At 36.6% G+C, this 18,878-nt stretch overlaps 1 protein-coding gene across 1 annotated transcript in view; it reads right to left on the bottom strand.

Annotated features, from left to right (window-relative positions):
• Window positions 1-18,878, bottom strand: part of LOC139133209 (protein LTV1 homolog) — a 53,092-nt gene that overhangs the window by 33,409 nt on the left and 805 nt on the right. The window contains 1 exon segment of the mRNA XM_070699679.1: window positions 15,808-15,948. Coding sequence (XP_070555780.1) covers window positions 15,808-15,948 — 141 coding nt within the window.

Raw genomic sequence — 18,878 nt, 5'->3', positions numbered from 1 at the left:
CGTTAATTTTCTTTTAATGCTTTCTTTCTAAGCAATGAGTACATGTAGTTTCTTTACCCTGGGATATTGCACATATTGGCGCAATCAGTGTTAGCGCAATTTCTGATAACATAAAAGGGTCGGAGGTTAAAAGAAGGTGCGTATGTTCCAGTTTTTCCACCTACAGTCTACACTGTACAAACAATTATTTTGCCCAGAGTCCTGATTAGCGATTTGAGAGTCATGCGTTACAGATAGGTTTTGACCTCAGTGAACGTGTTTTGTTTACTTGAGAATCCACTTCTTGCAATTTTTATAACAGAGTTTGTGGGTCTGAAAATAGCGATGAGATGCATGTCTACATACATGTACATGTGGGGTACTCTTCTCTTGATCGGCAACTGTCAGCCATAGTGGCACAGCGGTTGACCAGACCAAGGAGTGGAGTATCTCATTTACACTAGAAACAACTTTCTATGCAATTATAGATCTATTTTTAAAACTGAAACGCTGCAACATGAATTGATGCTGCAATGTTCAAAATGTTGCACTGAACTAATGACATCCCATACACACTCAAGTGATTACCAATTCCTCAATTTACAGAATGTTTCGATGTCTTAAGTGTGGCTGGAAAGGCTATTTTTGCACCAATTCTTTTCTCAGAGTTAATGTCAAGTTTCAAGTGTTAGAATCAAGATATTTAGTTCAAATTTTCAGGATAATTCCCTTAGTTAATATTTTCTCCAAAGAATATAAAAATTGTATATTTGCAGCCATGATTTTGAAATATGACACCAGTAAATATTAAAATTTAGTTTTTCATATTTTTTTTACATATTTGAATTTAATAATAATTGGATAGTATTCATATTACCAAATTATTATAAATATGTTGACACTATTTATTGTAAGATTTGTACGGCAGGATTTGTAAATAAAATTTGTTTTTATGATTTTACATGGGTTTATATATCAAAAAATTATTAAAAATTCTTTCAAATTTCAAAATGTGATTTTTCAAAAAGTGCTTCAAATACAGGAAAATTGTGCCATACAAATCTTATCTGTAACCTTGTTAATAGGCTGTAAAAATTCCATGTCCATATCTCATTTCAAAGTTGGATTAAATTGGTATACAATTATGTAGGAAAACTGTTATTCTGTCAAAAATGTTGAAAACAAGCCATATTTGCACCCCTCTTTTGAAGTCATAGAGCAGTTTTTTTGGTTAATCTCACTTTTGACACCTCTTTGACACTCAAAGAATCTAAAAATGCATTTACAATAGCAGTCACTCACTCTGAATGCCAGTACCGCCTTGTCAAACTTTCCTGAAAAACAGCAAATAATGACTTTCCCTTTTCAAACATTTTATTAAAAGCTAGGGACCTCTACCATAGTTAATACACTAAGGACTCCCCAACTTCTTATTATTTGGTCAGTTTTTCAGAAGAGTTAACAGGCTATAACTCTGCAATGCCTTTGTGCCCAAATGTCTAGTTTTTTTTATTCCACAGAGAATGTTGACTACTTTTATATTTTAATAGTTTTGTTGAAATTTATAACTGACGCTCTAGCCTTTCCAACCACCTTAAGTGTTAAACACATGATTGACATGATGTCAAGGAGTATATAATTCAGCGTTCATTTGCATCTCATAAAATCTGCACGGTTCGACTCTTTTGGGTGCACACAGCAAGAAATGCTCAGATAACTGCTTCATGGCCACTGGTCAAAAGAAAACAGGTTGAATTTACCGGTATGCATATGTCAATTGCCTTCACAGACTCAAATACACTGCAGGTTACCTGAACTGGTTGAACTGAAAGTTACCCTATCAAGGAAGAATGTGCCTCAGGCACAGATATTTAGACTCTTAAAGACTTGTACAATACTTTGCTGGTGTCGTGCTTGTGTCTGCTCATTTTGAAGTGCCTTGAGAGAGATGAAGTGCTCACCTGCTAGTTTGCTGCTAGTTTTTGTGACATTTTTCTGTTGACAGTATACATGTAGCATCTAGATAGAGCACTCACGTGGAATTTCAAATATATAACAATCTAACGGTGACGCTTGGGAATATAATTTTTCTTAACCACAATGCGCTTGGTCCCCCCTTGTTTTCATATTTGATTTAAAAAAAAATATCCAAAGTCTGTCACCAATTGCGTCATAGTAGTGTTTTTGTCACAAAAAACTATCCCTACATTCAAGTGTCTATGTCTCCTATGTCAATGCATGACCTCATGGCGGTATGCGGTACACTGTATACGCATGGTGTACATGAAGATCAACATCAGTACTAGGACTGGAATAGCGAAAAGTTTATTTTCTAAGCAATGCCGTTGATTGAAATTATCCTTAAACTCATTATGCGTTATTATAGACAACGGTTATGTAAATTTGAGTGCATAAATGGTATCTCGTACCTCTGAGCCAAAGTTTCACCAGGTATACTGCAGGGCCACGCTAGCATGGCATTGATTGATATGTATGTGACGTTACGGAAATATTCGTACTGCTACAAATACGATAAAATTACATAACAGATGCCACGAGAAAACATGTATTGACAAAATATCAACTGCAAAACTGTTTTTGTAGACTGTCAACAGTCCCTTGTGCCTTTTCTTCCTCTCATTGGTGTAGTTTCTTGCACATACAACACTGAGGGAAATTTTAAGCGAAGCGCCAAACGTGGGTATGAGTGCCGTAATGCTCAGCTCGCGCCTTCGGCACTTTGCTTATGATTCCCCCAACTGTCGTATGTGCGAGAGACTACACCAATAAGAGACAGAAATGGCACAAGGGACTGTTGACAGCCTACTCTTTCTCAACTGAGTGAACTTTGAGTGATCCACGATCACCGACAGGATAATTATAGAATGAAAATGCCGGTTTCATTATCTGCTGTGAAAGCAAGTTTATACAGATCAATTAATCTCTTTCTGGTTAGGTGACTTGAAAGGAAACACTATTAATGCTATTTTCAATGTAATTACTCTGTTTTGTTGTTTCAAATATCCTTGCAATGTTTTCAACGTAAACATCTTGCAAGCTTGTGCTCGGGCAACGATTATTTGCTTGACCTTCGGCTAATATCATCTTTAAAACGTGGTGTTGAGCCGTGCCAAGTTCTGTCTGTATGATATTTTTGAAGACTCTGCATCACTGAAGACTGAATTATGAACAGCATGTCAGACAAAAAAATCCATAAGGCAGATTTGAGTGGTAAATTTGAAATATTTTCTTCCAGAAACCCTTTCTTTCTTTTTTCCCCTTATCCATTGATTCATTCTGCACTACGCTGCACCCAACACAGCATACCAGTATTTTGCTCAAAATAACTTTTTTGCAAATATTCATTCAATTTTAATTAATTTGTGAACCGAAGATTAAAATATTGGTTGGGTTCACCTATTGTCAAGTAGACGTAAATTGTGTGATAATGAAATGTTAATATATGCAAATGTATGCAAATAACCCTGATTGCCTGGCTTCACTTTACTCCCAATTTCAAGATTTCCAAAGGATTTAACTCCACTCTCGCTGGGTCAAATTTTCTGAAATTCTCACATTATGTTCTTTTAATGCTAAATAACAAAACAGCTATTCAGGTATTCCTCTGTTTTCCAAGTTGTGGAGAACGCTATGATCCCAAAATGATTCACTGACAGATAATATTGCTGTAAAGCAGACCCTGCTGCAAAAGGTGTGTGCATTTACTCATTGGTGATTCCCAGGTCTGATTACACATTCCTCTTTTTAATTCACCATATTTTTACTGTGCATATGTTCAAAAGAAATGACTAATAGACAGAACATGGCAAATGTACCGGTACACACGCATCTCTTGTAAGTAAATATAATAAAAATATTTGTGCTGGACAAATGAACAGATTTGTTTGAGAAAGTCTTTTACAAATATGGTGGTTTTCATATATGCACACTGGTATATGTATTTGTTTCATGTAATATTTGACTTCTGAAAGAAAATGACTCAAATATGTTCAAAATACCAATTTAAATATTCATCATACATTAAGTTTTTTTCTTGTGATGCATAATATGAGGTTTTTACGAAAATACCGCAAAGGATGCACGAGGACATTGGCGCAGCGTATCGCCCGATGTGAAGCGGAGGGCGATGCCAGGCGCCAATGTCCAAGTGCATCCTTTGCGGTATTTTCGTAATAACCTTATTATTATACATCTTACATTTGTGACTGGGGCATCAAATTGTCTGAGAAATGACCGTTTTCATGCAATGTCAATAATTTTTGTTCAAATTTTTATAGCGCAAGTGTTGAACGATCTCGGATGCACTTCTGCAAGTTCTGGATAGTGTGTGTGCACTGCACACGTACGTACAGAGCGCGCACGAGACATGTTCTGGCACTCGTCCAAAGAGTCCCTTGAAACCGTTTAACAGTGAACGCACAGATACAGCCGCAGGGGATGGAGCGCCTTGAAACTGTACGTGTTACGGAACGGGCGTTCCGTACGGCTTTTTTAGTGCACGCAATATTCTATTGTTCTCGATGGTACCGTAGATGTATAATAATAAACAATATTTCCTGCTATTTCCATCCATATGAATTTTCTTTTCTCTGAGATCATTCAAAATTACTGTGCCAATATTGGCCTACATGTAGTTATGCCAACACTTCATATTTTTTGTAACATTTTGTGACAAATGAAAATAATTTTGTGTATAGGACGAACTCAACTTAACTTTCGACAGCAATTGAGAAATGCAAGTATAGTACGGTAGCTGAGTACCTGTTATGCGAAACACTTCAGGCCAAATTTCAAAATCATGGTCTGGTGAGCGGATACAAGGGTAACTACGACGTCACATTGGCAAGACATTGTTGATAAAGGAGCACTATTTGAAAGTCAGGAGTGACCGTGTCTTCAAAGTAAACACAGAATATAATGTAACTCTTACAGCGAAAATCGTTTTGTGCCTTCAGAAACTGCTGCAGCGTATGTGTACACACAAAGCAGGCATATTGCAAATTGCTTAGGCAAAGTAATTAATTCTTTGTTTTGCGTCCCCACCCGCTTAGGTTTTTAAGGTTTTCATGAAAAACACACACAGTGTATTTGAATAGGAAATTTTAGGACATAACCGCTTAGCTTTTCTGAACTAAAATTTTGTTACAATTTTTTTATTTGCTGCAATCAAATTACATTGTGTTAATTTTCTTGTGTGTGTTTTTCAGCCGCTTTGACGCGTACCTTTTCCCATTCAGAGTGGACGCAAAACAAAGAATTTAATTACTTTGGCCTTATCATGATGGCCAAGTTAGGGATCCCCAAAGGTTATTCCTGGGTAGTACATTGTGATGTCATACTGTACTGACCATTGATATGCAAATCATTAATTGGTTTAAAAGTGAGATGCAAAGAAGCAAAAGTTAAACCTAACATTATAAGATATTAAAATCACGAATTTCACATATTTTGAGAACATGCATTTTCTATATTTCGATAAAATGGCGAGCATATAACCATAGTGCCACAACAAAAGTACCGTATTTTTACAGCAGGACAATGTTTTGCAAGGAACTTTACTTTCCTGGGAACATCCAGAACCTTTCCTGTTCACATAGTGTTCGAATTGTCGTACATGTATTGTTTAAGTACTAATGCATTTCTTGGTCTAAGTATCCATGTTGCAAATTCCTAAATGTATTTGTCAATCTAATTCTAGTACACTGTAGTAGGGAAACTTGTCCATTGTAATGTAAATTTATCCTTTCGGAGGAGAAGTGTGCTCCATCCATTCATTTCATAAATGCAACATTGATATCGCACAAATCTTTGAATGCGTGTTGCCTGCAGCATTTGCATGATGCACTGGTTACATCAGTACACTAGAGCATATGTGAGTAGTCTGCGGTCATAGACCCACACACTAAAAGGAAACTTTTCAAAGTCTACTGTATTAATTTTGCACTGACACATAAAGTTCATGGTAAGTCACTGGTTGGTTAGAGATATCACTTTCCAACGATGAGGCATACGATATACATCCTGTAATCATGGCCACTTGCCAATTGGTATCCATGTACATGTAGTTACACATATATGTACATGTATTTGGGTGTAGCTATGAAGCAGAGTATTTTCAAGTTCACAAAAATGCTAGACCCTTGAGCACCAAAGTCAATTTTTGTCGCCCTTTTAGAATGTACCCCGGGTCAAATTTTTTCATGGTTTTGCCAAAATTTTGATGAAAATCTGTAGCCAATGACATGTGATGTCTGTTTGGTCCAAAATTATCAAAAAAAATTACAGAAAAATTCAAAAAAAATGGTAAAATGTTGCACTAAAATTTTGGGGCAAAAATTACAGCACTCAAAGGGTTAATACTTACAACGACAATATCCTTATCATGTTACTGTGCACTAGCAAAAAATATTAATTAAAGTTGCTGACATGGGCACATGTAGCAATGGAAACTAGTTTTTGTTACACTGGTTGAAATTTTCAGAAAAAATTTTACAAAGTTTGTCTCATATGATCAAGGTCAGAATATGAGTATACTGATAAAACATGTGTAGATGTTTATAACAAACTTTTGCTGCAGGTGTATTACATGTGCATGGTAGTAAACTGACACAAACGCTTTTCAAACTGTTCCATACATTAAATCAATCTTTTAATTAAAGGAACAATGCCGTTGTCTTTTAGAACAATACATTATTCCTTGATAATGAAAATCATTATGTTATGCTAAATAACTAACATCGGGTGCATTGCTTAGATGGATAACATTGTCACCAACCTTTCAGAAATACAGACATGGTTAGTTAAGGGGGAGACCCACATTCGCAGACACTTTTCTTTAACCTGATTTTTTACCATTAAAATGAATCTTAACCCAACATGTAGTATATGTTTGGGTAGGTCGACAGTTGAAGATTATAAAAATTATGAGAATATTTCAAAACCTGTTTGCATGTGTTTGTTTTGCTCAAAAATGTGTGTTTTTGAGTTTTTTCACTTAAAAAAGTGTAAGTACGAGAGGGTGCTGGCAATTGGTGAGCCGTTTACTGCAATCGATAGCAGGGTAAGGTGTGTAAAAAACCGTGTCTTGGATTTTTGATACTCCGCTTTGTTTTTGCACAATTAGCCTTGAAAGTGAGAAGTGGTGGATTCTGAATAAATTAACGGCTTTTGTCCACGTTTGTCACGATATCTTTTGTTTTCGGAACATTATCGGAATTCTGAGACACGGTTTTGTAGAAACAGTCACTAACTACAACCTGTGCAAAGATAAGGCTAATCCGTCAACGCAGCGCCAAGTTACACTCTCCAGAAGTTGCGATACATTGCCAAAAACGGAACGGAGTAAATCGCAGAAATGTGTATGCGACCCTTGGAGTCGCACAAAGTCAGCTAAAATTCCGGTTCGCTCACATTTTCGGTGGAAATTCCCAGCCCATAATGAAGTACAGGACTTTTTACACAATTGTCTGAATTTGTGGTATGAATGAAATTATACATGACGTGAAAATTGGAAGAGAATGACACTGAAACGGCCAGTTCGCGGCGTAAGCGTTTGGCTTTATTTACACAACTGTCAATCCGAGCTAAATCTGGGGATAATCTTCTTGCTAAATACAAACTAGCGTATTAACTGTGCACTGTAGTGAAGGCCTACCAGTCAAAATTTGATTATCAAGCGAAGAAATGGCTGGCTGCATATATACTTTGTAAAATTATGTGATTTTGCATGCCAAGTCCGTTGACATTGTGTTTTCCTCTCTTTTGGTTGCGCAATCATCACCGCGTTTTCAGCTTCCTGCCTGGAGAGAGACACGTGGCAATGATTTACAATGTGGTACATACTGACAAAGACGAATTCATTCAGACGCCGTGTTATGTACGTTAGCTTTTACGTTCCGTACTGCATATTGAAGTACGACCACAGTCCGCCTTGAACAAGGCATGGAGCTAAAAACGGACAGCTACATGAACGCGGTTTCCGACCTCAGAAGCACCAGTGCCGGGCTAACTTTGTGTTGTGCCATGTTAGAACCCATCGTTAGGCTAAACTTAATATAACACCTGAAAATATCTGGTATCTGAAACGATTTCCTAATAGAAAGATAAAAAGTTGGCGAAAAACTGAAATAAATCGATTCTGACACGAAACTTGAACAATTCTAAAAGCGACTTGTTTTGGCTTCGCGAGTGCCATGGAGGCGAGTACCTCAAACAGATGTGAATCTGTGACCACGCTGATATTAAACTGAATGCGTCATTCTAAAATCGCGACGGTCGAATTTTGTACAAGTAATGAAATGCGTGAACTTCAATCAAACAGTTGAATATCGCGTTGGCTGATGTGTGGAAACGAGCATTCGTCGTTCTCCGGTGGCGACTATCCGTTGACTATAATAGCGACGATAGACAGGCCAACAGCACGCTGTTTTTCAGTGTGATTGACTTTATCCACAGGAAAAAGTAGTCGCTGATTCGAAAAAAGCACGTTCATGGTTGTTTAATTTTTTCAAATTCATGGAAATTATTCTCTCATTTTCAATTTGGCTTCTTTAAATTTATTGCATAAGTTTATAACTACCTAATACAATTCAATCGCAATGATTTTAAAGCTATACCGACATGAATTTGTGCTGTGAAATATCGCATACTTTTCAATCGAGATTGATTTCGACCCTGGACTTCGACTCACTTCATGAGCAAGTCCGCCAATAAAAGTTCAGTTGATCGAGACAAATTATATATGCTCTATGATTAGCTCCGGTACAGATTGAAAAACAAATGCTGGGTCAACATTGTGTTTACATTGTAAATCACGGCATCATTCTAAACTGTACGTGCAATACTCGCATCACGTTCCCTCTGTGTCCGCATAGAATTTACAAAACAATAAGCTCACGTTTCCAAACCGGGCAGAGCAGACACCGGCGCGATTTTCTCGTTATAAAATTTCGAACTATTGGCATATTTCTAATTTCTACGGAGAGGAATGTTGCTCGCCAAACTGTCGAAACAAAAAGACGTCGCAACCATTTTCACAAAAAGATAGAAAACTTGTGGTGACGTACAGAACGTAATCTTCATTGCATGCTTTACGTGTAAACAACCGTAACCACCGGAGGGACGGTGCCGTAACGTAGCGGTAACAATTTGGTTGCCGGACTTCACTGGGCATTTGCAGATGTTAAAAATCATCTGACATTTTTATCATCAGTCGCAATTAGTTCGGAGCGGGATTAATTTTGAAGTCTGCCTTCATAAGGTGCAGACAAACATGTAAACTGTTATCAGAAAAAGACGTAATTTTTGGATTTTCGGAGTAGCCTAGTTTGATTGGGGCGGGGTCAGTTTTGAATGTCAGACTATACTTTGCATTGAGTCCACGTCATTTGTTAGCGGACACAAATGTACGTTTTGGTTTTCGGCGGCGATTAATTTTGAATGCTGGACTTTATTTAGCAAACATGTAAAGACAAAGACCTACTATTTGGATTTTCGACCGTTATTTGTTTTGTACGGGAACAGTTCTATTAAATACGTGTTATAGGAAAACGAGGTAAAAATTACGTAAACTACAATGAGCAGCCTCTCTGTTGTGCGCAAGATGTATCACCAGTTTTTATTCGAAGCTCAGTTTAGTGTTGAATGAGTAAGCGTTCTGCGTTACATTCCTCGCTTGCGACCATATCCAGTTTACACCTTTTCAACGCATCGGAAACTGGAGTTTTAAGCCTGACTGTAACTCTGACAATTTTAACTGTTCTCTCATTCCCGGCCATATGCTTGATATTTCGCTTTTGTGGACCATGCTTTTGCAATCGACGGCTACCTTCAGCATGTTCAGTAGCCACGACATACTTCCTGCCGGCAGCTGGGAAGAAGACTGACGCATGCGCACTCCTCCGGACGGAATTAGCGTAATCTACTTACGCTCTTGAGATAGCATTGACTAATCTGGAAACCGTTAAGACACAAGAAAACACGGCACGCGAACTGGCCTACAATGTTCATTTTTGTTAAAATTTAACTCATTTTCAAGTATGTTATGGTTTCAAACTTATCGTCCACTCAAAGGCCATATTAGACAGATTCAAAATTTACCATAAAACAAAAATGACCAAAATCACTCAAGGAAGGTGGGTCTACCCCTTAAATCACAAAACAGCTGTATACATGTATACAGTACCAGTACATTCATTCAGAACAACAACATATAGTTCAGAAAGCGTAGCTTCACACAGTGACAAGTTAATCGTTTTGAAGGCAGAGTTTAGAAGTGTTCTGACCACTAACAATTCAGAAATTTTGAAACGTATGAAGAATGACATACCAGTACTTTCAACAATGTCTTGATGCTTACATATCAAAAGGCACAGTGTATTCTTGAAACTGCTGCGACATGGCAAACTTTATTGTCACACGCAATTCAGTTTCCACAACAAAGAAATGTAAACCTGATAATATCATATATCATATCAATTCATTGTATGACAAAAGCACAAAACCATCACAAACTGTAAAAGAACACACAACCCAGGTTGACCGTAATACTGTGATATAACCAAAGTACACGATCACCTTGTTGTCTCTTATTCATGTGTTTACACCATACCCGTACCCATAGTCAGCCCATGGCATTCTCTTTATGAATAAGGTGTGGACACAGACAATAGCTAGATCCTGAAGCGTTTTGCACTCTGACAGACTCCACTAACTGGGTCACTGTAGATTTTAAAAGCTTCTATTCTTTCCAGCGAACGATTTGCCCTCTTTGAGTTCGGTGCTTTCTTGCTATTCAATGAGATCTGAACGCTATAGACAAGAACACTAAGTGTCTGCGTCTCAATTGCATGCTGGTATTTCAATTGAATTGAACCGGCTAGGCAATTAGCCTGAAGTGAAATAGAGCACCTGTGTGCGTGTAGATGTTGGTAAACACAATGAACTGCTTTTAAACATTTCTCTGGTTACTCCAAGCAAGTTAACTACAGTAGTCTGTAATATGATAAATTTTTCAACACCGCTTCTTAAACCAACACAATGTACAGTTCTGTAACTTTTATTAACTTTATTTATTGTTACAAACTTCTAATATCTTACTTGCTTGACTTGTTTTATATTTTGATATATATGCACAGGAAAATAATGAGAAAACACGAATAACACGTTGATATACAACTTGAAAATACAATACAATGCACGTTACCAATTTGACTGCTGTACCGCAAATGTCCGTACAGTGCAAATTGCATTATTTCTATGCTATCAAAATGTAAGACAGGCTCCCAACGGCACATCTACTGCCACTTTGCAGAAATCTAGATAATTCTGATGTTTGATTAATACCAAAAGTAATCACAATCAAGCAGCTTCGGCTGAGTTGAAGCGAAACGCTTGCAGTGCCAATCAACTCACACTCTGTACACAGTATTAGCTGCTTATACAGAATTGAATTATTAATGCAGAGAATTGAATCGATGCATACACTTCAATGTCTATGCCTGGATTTCAAATCAAATTCTTCTAATCAAGGTAACCTCAGGCACGTTGTCAGTGCAATTTTTGAAACTACCCATTCCTTCAGGAAAATCTGAAACATTTGCAACATTCGGCAGAGTAGAAATCCTTTATTAAATATTGATCAGCTGACAAGGCCATCAGCTATTTTTTTCAGTCTCAATTACAAAACTCATGATAATTATCCTCCAGGTGAAATTTGAGATGAAACTTATCTGCCTTGACTGACATTGACTGTTTGAAAGTGAATGACGAAATAGTGTAGGTGGGTTGAAAATATTAAAAAAAATCTCAAGGTAACCAAAGGAGAAGAAAACAGCACGTCTCCACTATTTTTTTGAATTCACATCATGGCAGGCTATCTAAGAACGGTCAAGGCTGTGCCATCGGAAGATAATCATGGAATTGAACAGAGGCCAGCATGTGTATGCTTTGAGGCTAAGCTTTTCTACTTTCACGAAAATAACATGCTTTCATCTCCAGCAATAATTCTCAAAGTTCAAACAATGAAACTCTTTCCAAGTACTTTCTTGATCAAAAACTTTTTTAATAGGTCTCAATGCAAACACAAGAACTTTGTAAATATTGGTTTTTCTTCTCAGACTAGATGAATAGCTCTTACATTTCTACGCCCTGGTGGAACTTGAAGGAGATCAACTCAATGTCAAATATTTTTGTTGTATCCAAAGAAAACAGTAAGGGGCCTTGAATTCAGGGAACAAAGTGGTTTTCTGGCAATTTCCCGAACGTTGAAGGGTACCAAAAGCTGAGCCATGATTGAATAAGAATGACATGGTTCAGAAAATTCACTCACTGATAAGTCAGCATTTGTACATGTACGACTAATAATGTGTGTGTATCAGAATATATTCGCCCCCAAAAATTCCATTCTGGTGCTTGAAATCTGGCAAAAGTGCTGATCAGCGGTCTTCTTTTTTTGCGATTTTTTAAAAACCAAACAGAGTTCTTCACAAGGGGATTTTTAGGGATGGGCCACCCCTCTGTTTTTTGAGCAATCCATTCACATGTTAGTAACTATACAGAAGATTATATTTTCACAACAAAAGAATACGCAAATAACCTATTGTTATGTAAATTGGTTCCCCACTGTTTTTCCAAGCTGTGTAGTGCAGAACCAATCCTTGGGGTCTCAGTTTGTTTCTGGTAGACACCTTTAGAACAGGTATTTTTAAGAATATACAATCCACTTTCACTGGTCAATCATCATCTTGAGTTTCTGCATGACAGATCTGTGTTGAATTCTGGAAACTCATTAAGCTGTGAAATTATTCATTGTCTTTTTAATTCTTTCAATCGATGTAATTAGCGAGGTCAGTTTCAATTTGTTTATCAGTCCTTGAGGATCTCAACACAAACAATCTCATTTTACAATTTGCATGTGTGTAGGCACAAGGTTTTCGAAGACTTTGAAGGTATCCGATATTGCACAATAGTACATTGCGACTACCACTTTTCAAACACGGTACTCGATATTTAAGCCGGACAAGAAACAAAGGTTTTAGCAAAATTCCCAGCTGTATGTATGAATATAAGGAGACCGTTATCGCAATGAAGACATATTTCACACTTTCTGTGCTTTACATCATTACATCTCTTGCGTGACTGTGGTGTTCACTAAACAAAATATCACGCAATGTTTTCCAACAGACTGGTAGTTTGATTTAAATACTGAAGCTCACTCTCTGATCTCACATTGCAAAATACCCTTTCTATTTCGTACTTTGTACCTGTACATTTCAGTGAAAGTTAGGAATAAATTTTTAATGACAAAATAGCCTGACAAGCTCTCTATATCGTCAGATTTGAATAAAAGTAAACATGAAAACTACACCGATTTTGAGGGGGTTCATTTCTATTTTGAGGGATTTCTTATTTGATTTGATTTTACTAAAGGTAAACATGAAAACTACACCTATTTTGAAGGTGGTTCATTTCTATTTTGAGGGATTTTTTCTTTCTACACTTATTGAATTTTGTAACAAATTTTTACATTTAGTACAATTATTTCATTATTTAACATTTTGGTACAGATGTACAGGTATGTGCACTGGATGTTATGTTACTCTGATTTCAACACAAAAACACATTCAATTGAAAACAGCATCTGAGATTTACACATAACGAATACCCACATGTAGCAATATCCCCTGCAAGTCACAGGGGAAAAGACTCGTTTTTTTCTGGGTAAATGGATCAGCTGAAAAGAATCAATTATCTCCATTGACAATTGACAATAAAGGTGGCTTTCAATGGATTAATTAATACAACTGCCGATTTACAGGCAGTCAACATGTGAATTGTATTCAAAGACTGTCCTTCCTGACCATACAGTGCACCTAGGGGATGCATTCATTGCGCCACACAAAAGCCCCTCAGACACAAATATTGACACCATTTTCTGGAATTTTGTTGATAGTGAAAAGCAGTTTTCCTTCCTGAAACTTTTTTATTGCTGCTGGTGTTTGGGCTTTTTAACAAATATGATCTTCATTGTTCATGTCATTTTACAATTTATTTCCCATAAAAAATGCTATTTTTTCATCTGATGACAGCGTTGTTTTGCGTTCCCCTTGAGATACAAAGTTCATTGAACCTCTGCCACAGGAAATCCCAAAATAAACAAAGAGCATATTGGCACAACATCAAAAGGCTCCATTACTGCATTTTCTTTAAATATTGAAATTTTGTTACAGTACATTTTGAATAAATTTGAACAGATTTCAGCATCATTGCTTCTAAATTCCACTTTCAAGTGATCATCGAAGGCTCAATTTTTTGTTTGCGTTTTTTTGTTTCCGCTATCATTCTGGTTGGGTGATAAAAACTTTTTTTTTGAGAATTAGCAGACAGATAAAAGTGTGGCACATTACCACTATATATCTACTGATAACCCTGTCATATCTGTAAGCATTTCTCATTTGCAGGCACTGAACGACAAAACTGTAAAATGTGGCAGGGGAATACGGATTGGAAAGTTTCGAGTTTCGGGGGGGATAGATTCTGTGTCTTGTTATCGTCACTGTGAAATGTTGAAACCAAAAGTGATCACTGCAAAACAGCTGTTAATCAGAACATGTACCGGTACGTGAGTGAAATTAATTGCCTTTCACCAGAGTCATGGTGGCTACATGTTTATGAAATGAGATCCAACTAAACGTGGTTCAAGAAATATTGAATATCAAACATAATGTAGTGCATACAATATACAATATGTATGTTTCAGTATACAACTTGCAGTAGTCCTACTCTAGGTTTGATTTGAAATTCGACAAGAACACCTTTCCATGCATAGTAAAACTATACAAGTTTTAGTCTAGTATCTAACCACTTCATTGGAGCTCTGCAAAGCCCAGAATATTGCTGTATGGAGGTTGTACACCTGGCGCAGAATTAACTGGTTAAATGTAAGACTGAGTAAAAGCAAGCCACTTTATCTGTCTATTGATAATTTCTCTCACATTTCAGGAAATGTACTTGTACAGTCATGTAGTATGTGAAACAAAGATGCTGTTCAACAAAAGTTTATCATTGCAGTACATGTTACACATATCACTAGATCTTGGCCTGTATCTAAGTCTACGTGATACCGGACTTAATAAATGAGAATTTTATGTGCTTTGTCTAACCTCTAACAATGGTCAGTATTGGACAATCCTTGAATGCACCGACTAAAGTGTGACTATACAGAACACATCTTTTAGGTCCTCCAAACCTAAGAAGAACTCCATGACCTGTGTCAAGGTCAACCATTTGGCCATTCCCTGATCGAACAATAGCTCTCTTCACTCCATTTCCGGTATTAAAGCTAACTTTTGCAGACATCTGGAGTGGCATTTTGCACAGTACAACCATCACATTGTAATGACGCCTAAGCAACCTAACAGTACTGAAAATATTCCTTTGATAATTTTCATGGGCTCAGAATTCACACCATGGACTTTTTAAGTCTTCTTTAGAACAAATATTCAGCCTAAACATGTATGTGTGGTAGCAATTATTGTATTTGAACACATATAAACATGTGCAAGCAATGGACAATCAAACAGCCATAGTTAGTCAAACAAATACTGACTTAACTAGTAATGTCTGCAATTTTTTGTACCAAAAACAATATATGTATACATATGGTGTTTTTTGGAAACTACACTTGTCCCAAGTTCAATATTCAATTTTCACTTAAGGACTGACATACTGTTACATGTATTTATTTCCACTTTTAAGTGTCTTGATGCATAATATACAAAGTGTTGTGCACAAGAACATTCAACTCACCTCATCTGCTGATTCTACAGGTCGTAACACATGTTGAGAGCTTTCATCATCCGCCTGAAGTGGATCACGCTGGCTTCGGTGTACAAGCTGGAAGTTTGCAGCTTTCTTCTTGTCAATGAACTTCTTGGATTTTTTCCCAGGCTGAAAATATTGAAAACACAAAAATATAAATATCTGTTTATTCTGTATTTGTTTATTGTTTATGCAACGTTGCCTATTGTTGTCACTAACATTGGTATGGAATGTACCTCAAATTGTATACATAATACATATCATATATGTTTGGGTGAAACTAGGAATTATCCATTTGCCTATTTTATTTATTCACTGGTTTGATTTTCACGTCACCTTGTAACTCATTATTTGTCGTCATTTACATTGGCACGAAATTTACACTACCCCCCTGTATATACATGTAAGGTGCCACCCCCCCCCCCCAAAAAAAAAAATAAGTATTTCTGGTAAGAATGCACATCACTTGAAAGCCTTTGCATCAACCTTTTTCTGCATCTGTGGAGCAGAGATCAGCGACATAATGAAGTATTCAAGTTACAAAATGGTGTTCTTTTACATGCAAACTACATGTACCTCTTCCACAAGCATTCAATATATTTGTTTGGACAGCAGACTGTGTGTGTTGTACCGGTGTTGGAAAGAAGCCATGACTAGAAACATTCCTTTGGCCTATCTGGCAGACACAATTGAAACATTATGTATACACTACACTCTCTGGCTCTGCTCCCAAAGTTGCTTCTCAAACTACGGTATACTGGTACAGTGACCCCCCAACCTACATACTTTTCTTCAGATTTAAACGAGCAAGTTTCCAATAAGTAAATACTATATGTTGTCGTTTACAAGTCATGTACCGGTACATACATGGAACGCAAAACTCGATAGACAGGTGGTTCAGCCGGGTACAGTTTTTATCATGAAACAATGTGCCTGGCCTTATGTTATTGTTGTCACCCATTTACTATTGACATAATTCATGACAACTCTGGCATACTGCTATAAATTGCTAGGTGCCACCCATACTCATGTACATTGTGCAAACACTTCATGCAAGAATGCGATTATGCCCATAAAATACATGTACGCATTTCTCACAACCTGTTTTCACTGACTTTAGGTTAGTTTGTTGTAAAAAAAATCCAGTTTCTACCTTACATCATACATATTGTAAGACACACGTTCAGTAAAAATTTACTTGGTCAAATGCACCGGAAAATATAAATTAATGACTTGGTTTCAAAACAAAACACACCATTCAATCCTGCCTCATCACAGAACCAAGGGTTGAGTTTATGCATGTAGGGCCATTTACAGTATCTTAGGGTCTGTAGGTCAACTCAGTTAATTGAAAAAAGACGGTTCTTTACATCCCTTGAGAGAACAATGACAGACGATACATTAATGTCTGAACTTGTCATCTTACGGTTATACCTATCTTTCATGAACTTGTATCGAGTCAAGGCCAAGGTCAAGCCTGCAGAAGCACTGACCTGGGAACTCTGTTTGACCTCATACCGTGGTTGTTGTTTCAGGTTTGAGACTAAATGGAAGTATCAGTATTGAAAATTGTGAATGTTTTTCATAGTTATATTGTAATGGATTTGGGATGTACACGACACATGAAAAATGGTGGAAAATTAAGCAAGAGAGAAAATTGAAACAAAGATGATTCAAAAGTCAAGATACCAAACAGTTGAATCAGTCTCTAAAAATAACGTTTGAGCATAAACAATGTTAAAGAAGAACTTGCAGTTAATGTATTTGGCATTAGGTTACATTAAACAACAAACCAAGATTTTGTATATATGTTCATCTAAATTTAATGTTCAAGTTTTTAGATGATACCAAAATTGGTGACAGTATGCCAACTTCGGGCCACTTGCTGCAACTTATGGTTAATTTTTTTCACAGTTTTGTTTTCTACATCAATTGCAAGTTCTACTCCACAAAGCATGCTGAAACAGCAACTATTAAGTTTGTCACCACAGTGTCTATACTTGTAAAATTAGTAAAATGCACTGTTATTGTTTGCATTTAAAAACTCCAGTCTAGACCAGAATTCACTCGTCAATGATAACAATGCAGTCTACAGGATGAGTTGACAAGCTGAATACTTATATCTCCACATGCTTTGGGGAGTAGAACAAGAAACTGTAGTTGACATACAAAACAAAAATAGTGAAAAAAAAATCATAAAAAGTTACAGGTATGAGCCCTTTAAAAATGATGGATTAACATTTATTTCAACTTAATACTTTAAACTAATACACATGCAGCATGTGTACATCACGGAACATCTGGCAAAACATCATTGAGTGGATTTAAGCACATTGGAACCTTAATTTATGGCAGCGCTGCGTTAACAAACCTAGCAACATGTTGCCTTGAACCTATTCAGAAGTTAGCATGCTTGTAAGCTGTGATGACAGCTAAGAAAGGTTAAGTTTGTTTTACACCAAAAAACAGGCTCTTCAAATGTTAATAAATAACTGTGACTGAACTTTACTGTATTCGAACATGTGGTTTTGTTGCAACAAAACAACATGTGCAAAAGATCCATCATAAAATCATGGGAAGAATTAGACACTCTGATAACTCCCTTATTTGAAAAAAAAGATAATTTAAGTACCTTTTGATACCTCTTAAATTGTTCATTTGTATATAGTGACTTCAGTACTAGAGAATTAATCGATTGCTTTTCTTCCATCATGGAACAGTATTATGTAAATAAATGTGAGGGAGCTTGGAAGCACATTTCCTAACATCGCTAGTGCTTGCTACTGTGCAATAGAGCTATTAGAAGAAATTAATAGAACACACTGAACCAAGTAGACTCACAAAACATACATACATACATATACGTACAGACATACAGACACCGTCAACTCACCATATAAGCTCTCTTTGTTATTTATATGTATATCAAATATTAGGTAAAAAGAATATTCAATATTAATATGACATTACACAAAAAAGGCTACTGGACAAGTCAACTAGGTCTTATTAGGGTTGTTGTGGAAAGTTTAATGAAAGAGTCAGTAGTTGTAATTATTGAC

The sequence above is a fragment of the Ptychodera flava genome, chromosome 5, assembly GCF_041260155.1.
Source record: "Ptychodera flava strain L36383 chromosome 5, AS_Pfla_20210202, whole genome shotgun sequence".
Lineage (NCBI taxonomy): Eukaryota > Metazoa > Hemichordata > Enteropneusta > Ptychoderidae > Ptychodera > Ptychodera flava.
The sequence above is the reverse complement of the archived record's forward strand: the minus strand, read 5'-3'. Positions and strand labels throughout refer to the sequence as shown.